At 44.8% G+C, this 19979-nt stretch overlaps 1 protein-coding gene across 1 annotated transcript in view; it reads left to right on the top strand.

Moving 5' to 3' along the window:
- Positions 1-19979, top strand: part of ACOT12 (acyl-CoA thioesterase 12) — a 53936-nt gene that overhangs the window by 7485 nt on the left and 26472 nt on the right. Inside the window, exons 4-8 of the mRNA XM_075270999.1 lie at positions 637-738; positions 5220-5355; positions 6008-6164; positions 9009-9128; positions 9626-9776. Coding sequence (XP_075127100.1) covers positions 637-738; positions 5220-5355; positions 6008-6164; positions 9009-9128; positions 9626-9776 — 666 coding nt within the window. The remainder of the gene's footprint in view (positions 1-636; positions 739-5219; positions 5356-6007; positions 6165-9008; positions 9129-9625; positions 9777-19979) is intronic.

The following is a 19979-nucleotide window of genomic DNA, read 5'->3' as shown; positions in this document are numbered from 1 at the left end:
TGGCACTCTGTACATTTTTTTTTTTTCTGCCCTACTTGTCACTTTTAAGATATTGGGTTAGCTGGGCAGGGACAACCTCAGTCCATCGGATTTACTGCCCGAAAACTGATTTGATTCACAGCTGAAGTTTACACCATCCCCTGGCTTTCAGGAACACCCAAGATGCTGCAAAATTAAAGGCGTTTTCCAAGGCTAATGATCTATCCTAAAGATGGGTCATCAATTGGGGAGCAGTTAGTCTGATACCAGGGACAGTGTGTTCACAGTCCAGTCCCATTCATGTGAATGTATAGCTCTGTGCTGGGAAAGTATCGAAAATGGAGCTATCACCCAAACGCTTCATCCTCTTCAAAAAGCTGATCAGCATGGCTCCTGGTTTTCAGACTAATGAGAATATTCAATTGATGACCAATCCTAATGATGGACCAGCCACTATTAAGCCTAGAAAAACCCCTTTCAGAGGTCAGAGCTTCTTAATTTTGGTTATCCCACCCCAGCGAGGTAATTAAGGCATAGGAAAGCCCAGTCTTAATAAATGCCCCCTTGTTTTTTTTTGTTTACATTTATAAAGTTCATTATATACCATTTACATGTCACATATACATCAGTCATTCCCGCTTGTCATTTGATTCGCAGGTTGGTATTCGCGTTGCGGTAGAAGATCCATTTACAAGCATCCAGAAACATGTCTGCACAGCCTTTTCGACATATGTGGTTAAGCCGCTTGGAGAAAAAAAGGTAAAGTAATGAAGTGTGCAATGATCACTTACTGTATTAGTGTGCCATTTACCAGCTTGTTTCTGCTACATGTGAATGGGGTTTTAACCTTTTTGCTGCCAAGGGTCACTGGAAATTTTGCACCTCCAGTAGCCAGAGCAATTTTCACAGTTTTGAGATTGACAAATCAAACCTAAATTGCAACATCAAAAAAGCATCCAACCCCCCCATACCTATATATTTTCTTAAAGTAGACACCTGCAGCATTGTCAGAATGCCACTTGGTACTGTATACGAACAGGCACCTTCATGCAATTTTGATTTAAAGTGAATGTTTTATGAAAAAATGCAAATAAATGTATATTAGTTGTTAAAAGCGGAAACCAAACAAAAAATTAAATGCACCAAACCTCCTAAAAATAAGAGTTCAACATGTGCAGAGTTCATACATATCACTATGGCCTGAACCCGCATGCACGTGTCTTCAGAAAATCGCTTTCTGGAAGGAACAAAATTCTGCTTTGAAGCTGGAAATGTTAAAAAAGTATCATCCTATAAAATGTAGGGATTACACACCATGAGAAGTAAGTGAACCCCTAAACCCTATATATTTTTTGAAAGTGGACAACCTGAAGATTACAAATGTCTTAATGGGTCATCGATAGCCACATCCACCTTCATGCAACTTTGCGACCAACACAAATAATTTTTTGAAAAAATATTCTAAAACACATATTTGCACCTAAAACTCATGTTCAATCTCACATTCATATATAAAATACTTTTAAAATAATAGCTTATGGTATATACAATGTGTATATATACTATATGTACCGCAAACATCAACTACAACAAGAGCTCGGACTCCCAAAAACACGAATACAGAAGACAAGCAGGATTTTGCTGTTGTTCACTAATATGTTAAAAAGCTATACTGCACCTACCAAACTGTGACTGTGATACCAAAATCTAACTTTTTTCAGAGTACACAGCATACCGTATATAAAAACACAATTTAATAGTTTATATATACAACCACCTTCATTCAACTTTGCCGCAAACAGAGACTGCTAGCAAAAATTGCGCAAAAATTCAAATTTGCCACTAAAGTGCAGCTCAAGCAATCCCTTTCTGCAAAGATAATGTACTGTCCATAAAACTGCAATATGTGAGGAGTTCATACATACCACACATGTATATATTTACAGGGGCGGGTGTTAAAGAATCGCCAAAATCGCAGAAATGCGCCATCCCATTTTGTGCATGCAAATTAAATAGGACTTTACATAAAAATGTTGTTTTCCATCCTCCTATAATAATTTTAGCAATCTATACATTCATCTCTAGTGATGATCGTTATTGCTATTATTTTAGTGTGTAACGGACATCACTAGACATATTTTACTGTAGAAAGCTCAGGTATAGACAGGACAGGGATTGGGTGAAATGTAAACTTTATTTGCGACTTTATGTATATGTTGTGTAAGTGTTTGGTGCGACTTTTTTTTTTTTTTTGGCTTGCGACATGGACAATGGTAAACGTCTGGGTCACAGTGCCAATAACCTTCCTGGTTATGTTCAGGAGGTATAACATAAGAATACCCCACTAGAAAAGCTCAGGGGGGAATTACATTATAACTGTATGTGACAATCAGAGACAAATAGTATACGCTCTGATTGGCAGGAGAAGGGTTAATAGGGACAATAGAGTCCCTGCCACCCCCCTCCTGCTGTCACATACAAGTTATGCAGAGAGTCAGTATGTTTCACTGTCTCTCTCTGCTGCACTGCTCCGTGTCCCTCTTCCTTTCTTGTTAGATTGCAAATTGCTTGCTTAGACAGGAGGGGGGGACACACTTTGGAGCTCTATATCTTTGGACTGCATCAACATATCTTGATACTTTCAATTGCATTTTAAAGAGGAGAAACTCATCTTTAAAATTATCAAGAACTCGGTGATTGGATGTACAGTTTTGGAGCAATTCACTGTTGAAATGCTGTCGGGAATTTAGATCTGCAGTTGGATCTCAATGCCAAATAGTGTTTTCAACAGTGAATCGTTCCAAGACTGTACATCCAATCATCGAGTTCCTGGTATCATTTTAAAGATGAGTCTCTTCTTTAAAATGCATTTTAAAGCATCAAGATATGTTGATGCAGTCCAGAGATATCGGCATTAGTAGGGAGGACGTACTAACTACGTCCTCCGCTACTGAAGTGCCACCTTGGCAGCGAAAGGGTTAAGCATTGTGGAATCTGCGGCATTTGCACTATACAAAGGTAGCACAAAGTGATTCTGGACATATACATCTGCTATAGGAGTCTACCTGTATGCCAAGTAATCATTATCTGAATTACATGACGCATTATAATGCATAATCCATTCCAATATGTCCTATAGAAATTAGTGTAATTATGGTGGAAACCATCTTTGCAGATTCCTCTATCCCTACATTTATGGCACATGAGTGACTTCCGGGAGTTTGTCTACAATGAATTTCTTTGTGTACCCAAAGTGTTTAGTACTAGGTAAAAAATATCTAGTATTAAGACAAGCTTTAGATAGAGGACTGTTAAAACAAAAATAATATACAGTATGGACCAAATTTGGAAAAAATGATCTATAGTATATGTAAGGTCCAGTCAGTAGGATGGAGTCCTTCATCCATCTGGCCCATCTTTATATAGATTTGGCCCTCATTGGACCCATGTATATACTGTAACTAAGAATAGTACTTCGGGGGGGGGGGGGGGGAGTACAGTTTCGAAAAGAGAACCTCAGGGTCCACGTGTACGCTACTATACATTTTTATAGGGAGTTTTTCTTTCTTTTTTCCATGTTTTTTTAATGGATTAAAAGTTTTTTACTGCAACCTCAGAAAGATGCTGTATTTTATTCCTTGTTGAAAGCATACAGTTTGTCTGCTTCCAGCTCTGTTCACTGTGCAGAGAACAGCTGATCGGTGCAGTAAGGAAAGGTCAATTAATTTTTGGTCTGAATTGCACTTCAGAATGACACAGGCAGCCACAGAGTCTCATTTATCGGTGTTTAATGGTATATTTTACATCTTATTGTGATATTTTTTTACTATGCATTGCACTATACTGTTTATTTCGGCACAATAAGGCTAGGGCTCCATAGTAACTTTGACCTTGCCACTTCTAGCCAAAAAAGGATTGATCATTACAGGAGGGTTTAGTACATATTGCAGTTGCAGCACCTACGGGGCCATGGATGGTAAGGGGGATAGTATTTAATTATGTGCTATTAGCTATCTGGACTATTGCCAGCCATGTTAGTTTTATTAATGTATATTTTCAGGGTTTTTTTTGGGGGGGTTTTGTAAACCGCACAAATCCAAATTAACTTATCCATGTACAGCTCAATCATCTAAAGTACCCACTACTGTATTGTCTGGTACATAAGAATCAGGGGCATTTTAACACTTTGGTGGGCACAATACAAGGATGTGGAGTGGCCATTCCTAAGCTCAAGTATTTGGTTTGTTTTGCTCACTGGACAAGGTTGGACTGTTCTTAGTGTGGTATAGGTCAGTCCATGAGTTTTTGCTATCTTCTGGTCATCTCTGCTTTATAGTTTGAGTTCAAAGTTACAAAGTTACTACAGGACAAGAGCTGTAATCATTAACGGTGACACATTAATAGTATGACGTGAATATGTCTAAGTCTAAGCAATTGATAACTTTCAGAGAATGGCTGCAGACTGGAAAAAAAATGTTTCAGGCCTATGGAAACTTTCAAAATTGGATATAAAGATACACGTGGTTAAAGACCTTTGACCACCTTCACCGACTCCAACTCTTTGCATTTTTTTTAATAGCTGCTGCTCCACTGATTCTGGCACAGTTGGAATTTTTTTTTCTCTAGCATCCATCATTCCTAAGGAATCTGTGCAGTCAGTTTCAGTATCCAGTATGTGAATTAGACTCTGCTCCTGCCCAGGACCACCCGCCTAACAGCAAACTCCCCAAGACCACCCACTTGACAAAATCCTATTAGTATATTGGGTGCTAAAGCTAATAGTAATGAATGTTTAGAAATAGTGAGGGGTGGGGAAAAGATTCCAACTGCATCAGAATCAGTGGAGCAGCAGCTATTAAAGGGTGCAAAGATTTGGCGTTCCTGGAAGGTCCTGGAACAATTTTACACTAGCTTCAATACAGTATTGCAAAATTCTAGCAAAACCCTTGACATTCTTCAATTCAAATCCCACCCAGTAGTAAACTACAGACACATGGGATGCTGTGACTGAACATAACCATGTTTTGAAAAGCTGGTCATCCCTTTATGTACATCCGTATGTGTCCAGCTAAAGGGAAAGGTAATAGAGTACACCACTTCTCTCCACCTAGGAGTGTGACCACTATGCACAACAACAACAATCTGTGAGCAATTATGCAACAAGCTATTAGTTAATGTGTATTTTATTGGTGTGTAATTTATCTAGTGCATGAATTATCACACTTTAATCTTTTTTACAGGTTAATCTTAAACCAGTGAGGCTTCAGTCTGCACAAGATCACTTGGAGTATAGTCTGGCCGCTGAGAGGAGGCGCATACGACTTTATCATGAAGATGCCTATAACAATCTGATGGAAGATGGAAGTGCCTTATATGGTTTGTAGCCTGTTTACGTGGAAAAATACTGTCCTTCTGTGATCGAAGCCTCAGTAGGCACGGGGGGGGGGGGAGGGGGGGCAAACACACTAATCCTGTCTAATAGTTATTACAATATTAGATCAGGCAATCTGATGTTGAGTCAAACTTGTCAAAGTGGCCTATGCTGAATGATCTATTTGGTGTGTGTTCAGAAATTTTTGTACTTTATACAGGCTTGCAGCCTGACTACACGCAGTAATGTTCTCATTCAGGGTGCAGAGTTATCACAACAAACAGCCAATTGCATTTGAGAACTTCCCAAGAGTTACAAATGTATTCACAATGATTCCAGTAAAGCCACAGTTTTACCCTGAACATTGTGCAGTTCCTTGCCACTACGTGGAAGGGTGGTTCAAATGCAGAATTTGGGTCAGTGTGGGCTGTGACTTGTCTCCACCCTCATTGAGGTTAAACTAATATTTTGTACACATTGGGGTGGTGGGCATCAACCTAAACATTTGCCCCAGATGAAGGAATCCCTAACTAAGCTTCTGAATTCTAACTTCTAGCACACTGTAAAAATTGGTAGGTATATTGGAGCTACAGTGTCTGTGAATAACATGCAACTTCCAAAATATTTTTGCACTATCAATTTTTCATTACCTTTTAGATGCAGATTGGGAAAATGACAATAATAAGATCTCTACAGACTGTACTTGTGTAGAAAGTATAGAACTGGTCCTGCCACCCCATGCAAATCATCAAGGAAACACATTTGGAGGTCAGATCATGGCATGGATGGAAACTGTAGCCAACATCTCTGCAAGGTGAATTGTGAAAAGGTTTGGGGTTACTTCAAAACCCCAAAAATAATGTTTTGCAATGTATTTATGTAAGATATGCTGTAAGCTCTCTTGTCATAGTATTTATTTTAAGAAGGGAAGAAAAAAATCTAAGTATTTTCCTCTCTCGTTTTCAAACTGCCTGGGTCCATTTTGGTCTTTACCTCTTAGTTTTTGGCTGGTCATCTCCAGTAAATCAGTGGTTGATGCGGGTCATCAATGTGGCCAATGGAGCATCACTTGGGGCATTTGCTGTGTTTCAGGAGACACCAGGAGGAAAAGACCAGAAGATACCAGGGAAGTTGTCTTGTGTTTCTTTAGCCCTGTTTTAAAAGCAAAAAAACAAAACAAAAAAACACTGCAACCACTTTAACCTCTTCATGACTGGGAGGGGCAGATGCAGTGTCCTAACATGAACTGCAGAGCTGATCTGTCCTCTAGGTCCCAGCCGCTCACGCAGTTCCTGGCAACCAGCAGATCACATGGACACTGTGTATGCAGTGATGGGGAAGGCTGGGACAGTAAAAACCCATCCCTGCCTACTTTCTGGGATAACAGGCTGTTATAAGGGTCGTCTCCTTCATCCTGAAGCTACATGAGTTAAATGAACGCTGACTGACTTATATAGTCAATGGTTAAAGAAATCCAAGACACCAGCATGTCTTCATACCTACAATTGCTGTTCTCTCAACATCAGATCTGCACAGCATTACCCTGTCATTGGGCGTTCCGTGAATTTCCCCCCTGTTATTAACTACAGGACTTCCATGTCAAAGTCCTCCATGAAGAAATATGCATGTAATGGCAGCAACAAACATTATAAAGCCAAAGAAATTTAAGAAAAACACAGCTCACCACTATATGTTCAATTTGCTATTCATAATCTTGAAGTAAAAGGTGCACGAAAAAGATCTTGGTCTTTAAGGCCTATGTCAATCCTCAAAACTTGATGATAGAGGAATAATTCCACAGGGGCCACACGGTGGCTCAGTGGTTAGCACTGCAACCTTGCAACGCTGGAGTCCTGGGTTCGAATTCGCCAGGAACAACATCTGCAAGGAGTTTGTATGTTCTCCCCATGTTTGTGTGGATTTCCTCCCATTCTACAAAGACATACTGATAGGAAAAAAATGTACATTGTGATCCCTATACGGGGCTCACAATCTACATAAAAAAAAATTAAAAAAAAATTCCGCAACAAAAATTAAAAAATATAATAAAGTGTAACTTTTAATCATCCAGTAAAAAGATCAATCCATGGGTTCTGTAGTCAAAAAAGAAACCAACTATGCGTTTTGAGACATGTCTCTTGCTCATGCCATGAGTAAGAGAGTTGTTTTCTCGAAACACATAGGTGTCATTCTGAGTATGTTGGTAAGGACATGCTGGTTTTTTGTCAGAAGTTCACCTGCCAGTTTCTTTGTGTTCTGTGCTGTACTTAAAGGGATTCTACCATTAAAATACTTAATTTTCTAGTTAACACATCGGAATAGCCTTAAGGCTATTTGTCTTCTACCTTTATCAGTCGCCGCCGGCCCGCCGTTCGGTTGAAATACCGTTTTTTACTGGTATGCAAATGAGTTCTCTCGCAGCACTGGGGGCAGGCCCCAGCGCTCAAACAGCACTGGGGGCGTCTCAGTGCTGTCAGAACTCTCTCTAGTGGCGCCACCATCTTCAACAGCAATCTCCTCTTCTGCCATCTTCTTCCAGCTGGGGTCACACTCCGGCGCCTGCGCATTTCGATTTGCCATCAGGACGCAGGCCAGAGCCGAGTGCACAGGCCAGCCGGCGGCCGTTTTTTGAAGGCTGCTTACACGCGCTTGCGCAGTATGCTCCTATAATTCTATGGAGCCTGTGCACATGGCTCTTGCCTGCGTCCCCATGGCGAAGGCGCCGAAGTGTGACCCCAGCCGGAAGAAGACGGCAGAAGAGGCGGTTGCTGTTGAAGATGGAGGTGTCGCTGGAGAGAGTTCTCTGGCAGCATTGGGGACACCCCCAGTACTGTTTGAGTGCTGGGACCTGCCCCCAGTGCTGCGAGAGAACTCATTTGCATACCGGTAAAAACAGATATTTCTACCAAACGGCGGGCTGGAGGCGACTGATAAAGGTAGATGGACCGCATGGACTATCAAACCACCCATCCCCCATGGACCATTTAAACCCACCCCACCACCCAAAGACGTTAAAGACCCCCATCTTCTGTCTACCCCACACCCACTGATACCCACACGTCCCAAACAAGAACGATGAGACCCCCAAGGACACTCGCACTCCCAACCCGCACAACCCATACCCCTCCCCTCAACCATTCTTTTGCTTTGGAAACGCCAAACGTTTTTTCTTCGGTAATGCTAATAAAGCTCTTTTGATTGATTAAGGGTAGGAGACAAATAGCCTTTCTAGAAAAAAAGTTTTTTAATGGTAGAATCCCTTTAAATTTTTACAAAACCCCACAGAATTTACAGTGAGAAAAAAAAAGTATGGTCAGCCACCAATTGTGCTTTTATTGACCAAATTATTTTCCATCATAATTTGCAAATAAATTCTTTCCAAATCAGACAATGTGATTTTCTGGATTTGCTTTCTCATTTTGTCTTAGTTGAGGTCTACCTATGATGTCAATTACAGGCCAACCTCATCTTTTTAAATGGGAGAACTTGCACAATTGGTGTCTGACTAAATACTTTTATTGTTCCCCCACTGTAGTTATATAGAGTATACGTACCCCTGTAACAAATTATTTGGAGGACTACCTGCAGGCCATACAATAACAGCTGTGTAGTCCTATTATAAAAATGAGTCCCTAACAATGTTTTTCTCTTCTTATAGCCGCCTTTGTCGTACACATGCAATTCTGAAGTCTGTGGACATGTTCAAGTTCAGGGGCCCCTCCACTGTAGGGGATAGACTGGTGTTTCGGGCTGTTGTGAATAACACATTTCAGAAAAGGTAATTTTCACTGCTTTGTCTTCAGATTAGAAATAACAATGGTGTGCACGCCTGTAAGGGGAGGTGATCTAGGGGTAGTCCTGACACTTGATCCACCACCGATGTAACATTGAAGACTCCTCTAAACGTTACGCCATTACATGTTGTGTATTACATTTTACCAAACTGGTAGCCAGGTAACAATTTTTGAGCTGACAAAAATCTATCAAGTTTCATGTCATTGGACTATAGTTGTAGATTGATGTGCCGTGTTATCTGCCACGAAGATGTAATGGCCACTGAGATGTCTCACATTAAAGCCTCATGATTCTTGATTGGAGGGGGGGGAGAGAGAGTAAGATGCTGCTATACCATAAACATATGCAAACTGATGTAGTAATACTATGTGACATTGAAATGAGAGAAATTTTTTGAGAGAAGATCCACTGGCTAACACAGTACAAGGACATATTTTTTCTTTTACGTGAAATTGCTAATGGTTGCTTGCTTCACTGCAGTGTGGAGGTTGGAGTCCGCGTGGAAGCCTATAACTGTGAGGAGTGGACTGAAGGCAAGCCGCGCCATATTAATAGTGCTTTCCTGATTTACCAAGCCCTTAATGCCAACAAAGAGTATATAATGTTCCCAAGAGTCAAAGCCTCTACAAAGGTTAGAAGTGCTGTATATGTAAATTGTGAAGGTCATTAATACTTGTGGTGCATTAACTGCAATGGATAATGTGATGGAGATATATCTATTATACCGGCTGCCCCCATTCCTAGGTTTTCAGATCACAGCAGGGAGACAAAAGTCTCATTCCTTTGCCTTACCTGCTGCAGCTCCATCTCCTGATCACTTGGCTGACTCTGCATTACTCTATGTACAAACAGCAGGAGAACAGCAGACGTGTGTGTGTTTGTATGTATGTATGGATAGATCTAGATAGATCTATTTCACTGCAGTGCATAAGCCTTTGAAGAAACTTATCATTTCTTCATGTGACCCCTTTAAATGTCAAGTTCTTAGACAGTTTATTAATATGAATTTATTAGACATTAATTTGCCATAATATACCCCTACATGCCCCTCTGCTGCCATACATGTCTCTGCTGTGTGACTGAAGCCCAAAATTGTGTTTAATGGAGAAAATGAGGAAAAACTTTAGCACCAGTATATTCTAATGAAAAAGGAATCTGCACTTTCTTATCCTGGGAACTAAGAACTTTGCTCCCAATGGTACAAAGTAGAGATGAGCGAACACTAAAATGTTCGAGGTTCGAAATTCGATTCGAACAGCCGCTCAATGTTCGTGTGTTCGAACGGGTTTCGAACCCCATTATAGTCTATGGGGAACAGATACTCGTTAAGGGGGAAACCCAAATCCGTGTCTGGAGGGTCACCAAGTCCACTATGACACCCCAGGAAATGATGCCAACACCTCTGGAATGACACTGGGACAGCAGGGGAAGCATGCCTGGGGGCATCTAACACACCAAAGACCCTCTATTACCCCAACATCACTGCCTAACAACTACACACTTTCCACATTCAAAAAAACCTCTATCAAAGTGGGAAAATACCTGGAAACCTTCTTTACTCCCCAAATGGATGGACACAAACCCCAATTTAAGCTCAACAAACAGTAACAACCACCCCTTTAAATCACGTTCCCCATGACAACCACAAATGGAATAGGCAATGGGAATTCCAAAAGCCCTCACCCTTAACTGTCATTTTGAGTGTGTGTGTGTGTGTGTGTGTGTGTGTGTGTGTGATGTGGTAAGACCTTCCAAAATTCACTTTTCTAGCCCTTAACATGAGCCCTTCCAAACAAAGTTACATGACCTTAAGCTGAGCTACCAGCAGAGATTGAGGCCCTTGGCATGAGTAGAGCCTTGCACCAGCAGTGTTTTTGGCACTTAGGGTGAGTTGAGCCTTGTACCAGCGTGTGTCCCTTAACATCAGGCGGGCCCTAAGTTCTGCGCTTTGCACAAAAGTTCCACATTAACTAGGCTGAATGGTACAAAGATTAGTAGGCCCGAGAACCAGGAACAGGTCTTGCAATGGCTGTCGGATAACGCTTAAAGCACATTGTCCACCAGCCAGTCAGCCTCTACCTCCTCTTACCCAACAGTCTTGTCCTCCTTCCACCCAAAATTCCCAATCTTCTCAGAACAATAACCCCAACTGTCCCTGCTCCCCAGAGCTGTTCTCCCTTCCTTTGACTGTACCGCAACCTGCCCCTCCATTTCGCGATTCCACGGACCTAACAGACGAGTATCTGTGTCCAGATGCTCAAACACTAGAGTCTCCTCCATTCCATCTCCGGTCGATTTGGTGGCGGATGACCAGCAACCCACCCTCATCGACGACGATGAGACGCAGTTGCTGTCAGGGCAGCCAGTTGACATGCGCATTGTGCAGGAGGAGGAGGCGAGACAGGAGTTGGAAGAGGAGGTGGTGGACGACGAGGACACCGACCCCACCTGGACAAGGCAGATGTCAAGCTGGGAAAGTAGTGTGGATGTTGAGGCAGGTGCAGCACCAAAAAGGGTAGCTAGAGGCAGAGACATGTCCAGAGGCAGAGGTCAGCTGCTTTGCCGAAGCCAGGCCAGACCCGGAATGTCCGAAGATGTTCCCTTTTGTACCCAGCCCAGAAAAACTCCCCCATCGAGGGCACGTTTCTTGAAGGTGTAGAGTTTTTTCAAGGAATGCGCCGAGGACAGATATAGTGTCGTCTACACAATTTGCCTCTCGAAATCGAGTAGGGGCCCTGAGAAGAGCAACCTGTCCACCACTTCAATGCACCGTCATTTGGAATCCAAGCAATGGAATCAGTGGCAGGCAGCAACGGCAGGACAAACGTCGCCCGCCGTTCATGCCACTGCCTCTGCTCACAGTGCTGGCGATGCACTCCAGAGGACGAGCCAGGACATCACTTCATCTGCCTCCGCCACTTTGTTGACTTCTCCCTCATCCTCCCCTGTTTCTGTCTTATCTCCTTCTCCTGCACCATCAAAGGCACCATCAGGCGCTTCTTTACAACAACCCACCATCTCTCAGACATTGGAGCGCCGGCAGAAATACACTGCTAACCACCCACCCACGCAAGCCTAGAACGCCAACATCGCTAAACTGCTGGCCCAGGAGAGGTTGGCGTTCCGGCTTGTTGAAACTCCCGCCTTCCCGGACCTGATGGCAACTGTGGCACCTCACTATGCCGTCCCTAGCCGTCTCAACTTCTCCCGGTGTGGCGTCCCCGCCTTGCACCAGCACGTGTCACTCAACATCAGGTGGGCCCTTAGTTCCGCGCTTTGCTGCAAGGTCCACTTGACCACCGACACTTGGACAAGCGCCTGTGGTCAGGGATGCTGCAGTGCTTATCTTTAATGACAGGCAGGGTGAATGTGGTGGAGTCTGTTCCCCGGGTGCAAACTGGGGTGGCCTATCTCCTCTCCCAGGCCAAAATTCATGGCAGGAGTAGACTGAAACCCTACGACGCTGCAACCTCCACCACAGCTACTAGCGGCAAACGCTAAAACACTGGTGTGGGGAGACGTCAGCAGGCGGTGCTGAAGTTCATCAGCTTGGGGGACAGACAGCACAGTGCCTCCGAGGTCAGGGATGCCATCCTGGCTGAGATGGCATTTTTTTTTCCCTGCTACACCTGGGGCCTGGCATTTTTACGCCTGTGATAATGGCTGGAACCTGGTAGCGGCTCTGGAGCTTGCCAGCCTCCAACACGTTCCATGTTTGGCCCACGTCTAACCTAGTGGTGCAAAGTTTTTTAAAAACATACCCAAATGTACCGAAGCTACTGTTGAAAATGCGGCGCTTGTGCGCCCACTTTTGCAAGTGCACAGGAGTCGCTGCTAGCCTAAAAACACTCTAGCAAGGCCTACATCTGTCCAAACACAGGCTGTTGTCCGTCATTCACACACGCTGAAACCCTACAATACCATATCTTGAGCAGGGTGTGTGAGCTGCACAGACCTTTGATGGAGTTCCATCTACAAAACCCAAGGGTTCCTCAAAGTCAGCAACCAAAGTTTCTGCACCATGAGTTTCCAGGGGTGGCAGAGTTATGGCTAGGGGAAGAGGCATGGATAGGGATGATGTCTAGGGGCAAAAGCAGTGTGGATGTGGAGGCAAGCTAAGCAGGAAAAACTGGGGGTACAAGCTAAGGCATGGACTGGGGTGATGTCTAGGGGCAAAAGCAGTGTGGATGTGGAGGCAAGCTAAGCAGGAAAAACTGGGGGTACAAGCTAAGGCATGGACTGGGGTGATGTCTAGGGGCAAAAGCAGTGTGGATGTGGAGGCAAGCTAAGCAGGAAAAACTGGGGGTACAAGCTAAGGCATGGACTGGGGTGATGTCTAGGGGCAAAAGCAGTGTGGATGTGGAGGCAAGCAGAGCAGGGAAAATGGTGGCTAGAGGCAAAGGGATGTCCATAGGCAGCAAGGGCAAAGATGCAAAACTCTCCCGTTTCAAGAATTTTCCTGACTTGTTTCCCCACAAAACATTCCTGGGAGGAGGGCTGAAACACCACCCTCCTCCTCCTCCGCTGTTAGATTTACCCCAGCTACGAGCTGAAAACGCTGCAACACTGGTGTGGGGAGACGTCAGCAGGCTGGGCTGAAGCTCATCAGCTTGGGAGACGGACAGCACACTGCCTCTGAGGTCAGGGATGCCATCCTGGATGAGATGGCAATTTGTTTATCCCCGCTGCCCCTGGGGCCAGGTTTTTTAGCTTGTTGGAGGGCTCTGGAGCTTGCCAGCCTCCAACACGTTCCATGCCTGGCCCACATGTTCAATGTAGTGGTGCAATGATTTTTAAAAACATACCCCAAATTAGCTGAGCTAAGGGTGAAAGTGCGGCACTTGGACACCCACTTTCCCAAGTCTACAGTACCTGGAGCTAGCCGCAATACACTCCAGCAAGGCCTACATCTGCCTGAAGCACCTACTGTTGTGCGAGGTCACCACACGCTCTAACCCTAGATACCGTATGTTCAGCAGGGTGTGTGAGCAGCAGAGACCTTTGATGGAGTACCAGCTACAAAACCCAAGGGTTCCTCAGAGTCAGCTCCCTCACTTTCTGCACCATGAGTTTCCATGGGTGGCAGACTTATGGCTAGAGGCACAGGCATGGATAGGGGTGATGTGTAGGGGCAAAAGCAGTGTGGATGTGGAGGCAAGCTAAGCAGCAAAAACTGGGGGTACAAGCAGCCGGTGACATCATCACTGACAAGCACAGCTGTCTGTCAGCTGACAGGCTGACTTTCACCAAAATGAACAGACAATGGATAGACTCATCATATACATGTCAGTTACATGACAAATTTAGTGCAATTTGCAAGTCCAAGATGGTTTGGAGATCTGCGGAGAGGAATCTCACCACCTCTTGCGGGTGCCATCATTTGGAAGGCAAGCCCTGGGCTCAGTGGGTGAGAGCAAGCGCAGGATAATCGTCGTTTGGCCTGGCGGCCACTGCCTCTTCCACTGTTGACAGGGCTGGCGCTGCAGTCCAGACCAGGAGCCAGGACACCTCCACATCTGCCTCTGACACTTTGGGGAGTTCACCCTTATCCTCACCTTTTCCTGCCATTTCTCCTTTTGCCCGCGCCATCATGCGCCTCTTCCAAGCAACTCCCCATCTCCCAAGCCTTTCATTTCATGCTAAAGTACAGCGCAACCCACCCACATGCCCAAGGCTTCAACGGCCTCATCTCAAGAAATCTGGCCCAGGAGATGTTGGAATCCCGGCTGGGGGACACTCTGCCCTTTTTGGGCAGAGTGTCTACTGCGCCACCGCACTGTGCCGTCCACACCAGCACTTTCCCCCAAACATGAGGCGGTCCCTAAATTCAGCGCTTAGCCCTAAAGTTCCATGTGACCAGTTACGAATGGACAAGTGCATGCGGACAGGGACGCTACCTTTCAATTTGGGCACAGTGGTTGAATGTAGTTGAGGCGTGGACCGGGTCGCAAAATGTGGTGGCCTGACTTGTCTCCCCACACAACATTCCTGGGAGGAGGGCTGAAACACCACCCTCCTCCGCTGTTAAATTGACCCCAGCTACGAGCTGGAAACGCTGCAACACTGGTGTGGGGAGACGTCAGCGGGCCGTGCTGAAGCTCATCAGCTTGGGGGCCAGACAGCACACTGCCTACAAAGTGAGTCATGCCATCCTCGATGAGACGGCAATGTGGTTTTTGCCACTGCACCTGGGCCCAGGCATGTTGTCATGTGTGATAATGGCCATAACCTGGGATTGGCTCTGTAGCTTGGCAGCCTGCAACATATTCCATGCCTGGGCCACGTTTTTAACTCATTGCTGCTAATCTTTTGAAAAAGGTACCCCAATGTTCCTGAGCTACTGGTGAAAGTGTGGCGCTTGTGCGGATAGTTTTTAAAGTGTATAGTTGCCGCTGCTAGCCTCTATGCACTCCTACAACGCCTGTACCTGCTGGAACAACGGCTGTTGTGCGACGTCTCCACACTGCTGGCACTAAACATATCATGTGTTGAGCAGAGTGTGTGAGCAGCACAGACCTTTGATGTAGTTCCAACTCCAAAACCCTCGGGTTCGTCAAAGTCAACTCCCTCAGTTGCTCAACCATGAGTGGCCATGGGTGGCAGACTTATGTGAAATCCCATCCATTGCACTGGACACGAAACATTAGCATGCGCTCAGCACAACTTCGGATATGGCAGATGCGTTAAGCAGGGTGCAGGGTACAACACAGACCAGGCCCGAGCACCAGGAACAGGTGTTAGAAATACTGCAGCATCTGCCATTTCCTTCCAATTTTGGGGTTTTGGACCCGCCACCGACTTGTCTGGACCTAAGTGGGGATCATGAGACACAGTTGCCATCAAGGCAAGCTGTGGTCATGTGCGGTTTGCAGTAAGGGGGCAGTGCGCAATTGGAAGAGGAGTTGGTGGATGACGAGGCCACCGACCCCACATGGACAGGGGTGATGTCTAGGGGCTAAAGCAGTGTAGATGTAGAGGGAAGCTAAATCAACAAAAAACCTGGGTAGAAGCAAAGGCATAAACTGGGGTGATGTTTAGGGGTGAAAGCAGAGTAGATGTGGAGGGAAGCTAAGCAGCAAAAACAGTGGGTAGAAGCAAAGGCATGCAAAACTCTACCCTGTTGGAAGACTTATTCCTAGGTCTGGAACACGTTAATGGCCCCCCTGGACAAATTACTGCCACTCAGGGGCCTAGTGTCACCAGGAGGGACAAGTATAGGCGCATGTTGTGGGAATACCTGGCCGACACCAGCTCTGTCCTCTCCGATCCCTCTGTGCTCTACAGCCTAAACTTATTTTCTCATCTTTTTTTCTGAACTGCACATCTCTTGCCTGCTTCCTTTGGGATCTTAGAAATGGTGGTCCACTTCCACAGATGGTAACTTCAATAGACAGTGTAACGGGAGTAGCTGAGGGATCGCTGTCTTAACCACTTTTTGGCACAAAATTAACTTCCAAAGCCAAATATGGTGCAAGTATATGATGCAAGGACACCTACACACCTATCTCTGACACATTGGGGAGTTCACCCTCATGCGCCCTTTTGGCCTGCACCATCATGCGCCTCTTCCCAGCCACTCCACATTTCCCAAGCTTTTCATTGCAGGCAGAAGTACAATACAACCCACCCCCATGCCCAAGCCTGTAACAGCCTCATCGATAAACTGCTGGCCCTGGAGATGTTGGTGTTTGTTTATGCTTCTGGAGACCCAGGCCTTCCGTCAGCAGATGGCAGCTGGGGCACCTCCCTATGCTGGGCCTAGCCGTTACTACTTCTCTTGGTGTGCTGTCTCTGCCTTGCGCCTGCATGTGTCCCATAACATCAGTCGGGCCCAGAGCTCTGCGCTTTGCTGCAAGGTCCACTTGACCACCGACACATGGACAAGCGCCTGTGGTCAGGGATGCTGCAGTGCTTATCTTTAATGACAGGCAGGGTGAATGTGGTGGAGTCTGTTCCCCGGGTGCAAACTGGGGTGGCCTATCTCCTCTCCCAGGCCAAAATTCATGGCAGGAGTAGACTGAAACCCTACGAAGCTGCAACCTCCACCCCAGCTACTAGCGGAAAACACTGTAACACTGGCATGGGGAGATGTCAGTAGGCCGTGCTGAAACTGATCAGCTTGGGGGACAGACAGCACAGTGCCTCCGAGGTCAGGGATGCCATCCTGGCTGAGATGGCATTTTTTTTTCCCTGCTACACCTGGGGCCTGGCATTTTTGCGCCTGTGATAATGGCTGGAACCTGGTAGCAGATCTGGAGCTTGCCAGACTCAAACACGGTCCACGCATGGCCCACGTTTTCCAACTTGTTGGTGCCATGTTTCTTTGAAACCTACACCATTGTGCCTGATATACAGGTCAAAGTGGGGCCATTTTCGTAAGTGAGAACTAGCCTCTGCTAGGCAGAAAACATTCAGAGCACACTCCTCTCATCTTCGCACCGTTGGCTGGCGGAGGAAGACGAGGGGGTTGGAGTGGCATCTGATGTCCCTATCCCACACGAGGCTAGAGGGTGCACTTCAGTGCATCCCATTGCTTCACCACAAATGGTGTGAAGGGGAGTGGAAAATGGAGGAAATGGAGAGTGACCCTTACAGTTGGGGCCAGCAAAGGCATGCCAAGTAACACACTGGCACACATGGCTGACTTCATCTTGGGTTGCTTTTCAACACATATTTCACATCATGAAGAACAAATAATACTGGATTTTTTCAAGCCTCGAACCCCGGTCTAGGTCTAATGTCTGTTCCTTTCTTATATTAGGGGAGAGGGAAAAAAATTACTTCAGTGATACATTTAGCGTACATAGACTGACTATTAATGTGTATCCCACTTAGTGTTGTTAGGGTTACACACCGTCACAACCTGGCTAAAGCTTCTATAGCTGTTAATAAAGTCAACATAACTTTACGGTATCCAAAAAGACAGCTGGTACCGACAGAGAGCAAGACAAATGTCACCCAAAGCTGTGAGCTCTGAACACCCACAGTGACTTTGGCGTCATCATCATTATAAGGGAGCGGGTGGTAATAAATAACTTGGCAGTGCCTAAAACCCAAAAAGCTTATACAACTATATTTACATTAAGATACACAAATGAAACTTTTCAGTAGCATGTCATGAGACAAGCTGATAAGCTCTTCCTTTGTGCAGTGCTATTTGAAAGTTAAACGCTGCCTTTATTTTAATTCTGGAGAAGGTGCAGACATTAGATTTAGAACATGTTGTCTTCATTGTCCAAATCCTCTATATAGGTAACGCGTTTTTCGGGCCGAGCTGTCTGGGAACGAGCTGGTGCAGCACTGACAACCTGGGTGAATATGGCAAGAGCCTGAGATGTAGGGTGAATGAATCCCCAAATTATTTGTGGAATTCCCAGTGAGACAATGGCACTGTATACCAGTATTAAAAATTGTGGGTGCACATAACCCCCATATATTCTTTGAATTCCCAGTCAGACAATGGCACTGTATAGCAGTATTAAAAATTGTGGGTGCACATAACCCCCATATATTCTTTGAATTCCCAGTCAGACAATGGCACTGTATAGCAGTATTAAAAATTGTGGGTGCACGTAACCCCCATATATTCTTTGAATTCCCAGTCAGACAATGGCACTGTATACCAGTATTAAAAATTGTGGGTGCACATAACCCCCATATATTCTTTGAATTCCCAGTGAGACAATGGAACTGTATAGCAGTAGCAAAAATTGTGGGTGCACGTAACCCCCATATATTCTTTGAATTCCCAGTGAGACAAAGGAACTGTATAGCAGTATTAAAAATTGTGGGTGCACATAACCCCCATATATTTTTTGAATTCCCAGTCAGACAATGGCACTATATACCAGTAGTAAAAATTGTGGGTGCACATAACCCCAATATATTCTTTGAATTCCCAGTCAGACAATGGCACTGTATACCAGTATTAAAAATTGTGGGTGCACATAACCCCCATATATTCTTTGAATTCCCAGTGAGACAATGGAACTGTATAGCAGTAGCAAAAATTGTGGGTGCACGTCACCCCAATATATTCTTTGAATTCCCAGTCAGACAATGGCACTGTATACCAGTAGTAAAAATTGTGGGTGCACATAACCCCCATATATTCTTTGAATTCCCAGTCAGACAATGGCACTGTATACCAGTATTAAAAATTGTGGGTGCACATAACCCCCATATATTCTTTGAATTCCCAGTCAGACAATGGCACTGTATACCAGTATTAAAAATTGTGGGTGCACATAACCCCCATATATTCTTTGAATTCCCAGTCAGACAATGGCACTGTATACCAGTATTAAAAATTGTGGGTGCACATAACCCCCATATATTCTTTGAATTCCCAGTGAGACAATGGAACTGTATAGCAGTAGCAAAAATTGTGGGTGCACGTCACCCCAATATATTCTTTGAATTCCCAGTCAGACAATGGCACTGTATACCAGTAGTAAAAATTGTGGGTGCACATAACCCCCATATATTCTTTGAATTCCCAGTCAGACAATGGCACTGTATACCAGTATTAAAAATTGTGGGTGCACATAACCCCCATATATTCTTTGAATTCCCAGTCAGACAATGGCACTGTATAGCAGTATTAAAAATTGTGGGTGCACATAACCCCCATATATTCTTTGAATTCCCAGTCAGACAATGGCACTGTATACCAGTAGTAAAAATTGTGGGTGCACATAACCCCAATATATTCTTTGAATTCCCAGTCAGACAATGGCACTGTATACCAGTATTAAAAATTGTGGGTGCACATAACCCCCATATATTCTTTGAATTCCCAGTGAGACAATGGAACTGTATAGCAGTAGCAAAA

Source organism: Leptodactylus fuscus, chromosome 1, assembly GCF_031893055.1.
Source record: "Leptodactylus fuscus isolate aLepFus1 chromosome 1, aLepFus1.hap2, whole genome shotgun sequence".
Taxonomy (NCBI): Eukaryota; Metazoa; Chordata; class Amphibia; order Anura; family Leptodactylidae; genus Leptodactylus; species Leptodactylus fuscus.
This window is presented reverse-complemented; position numbering and strand designations above follow the sequence as displayed.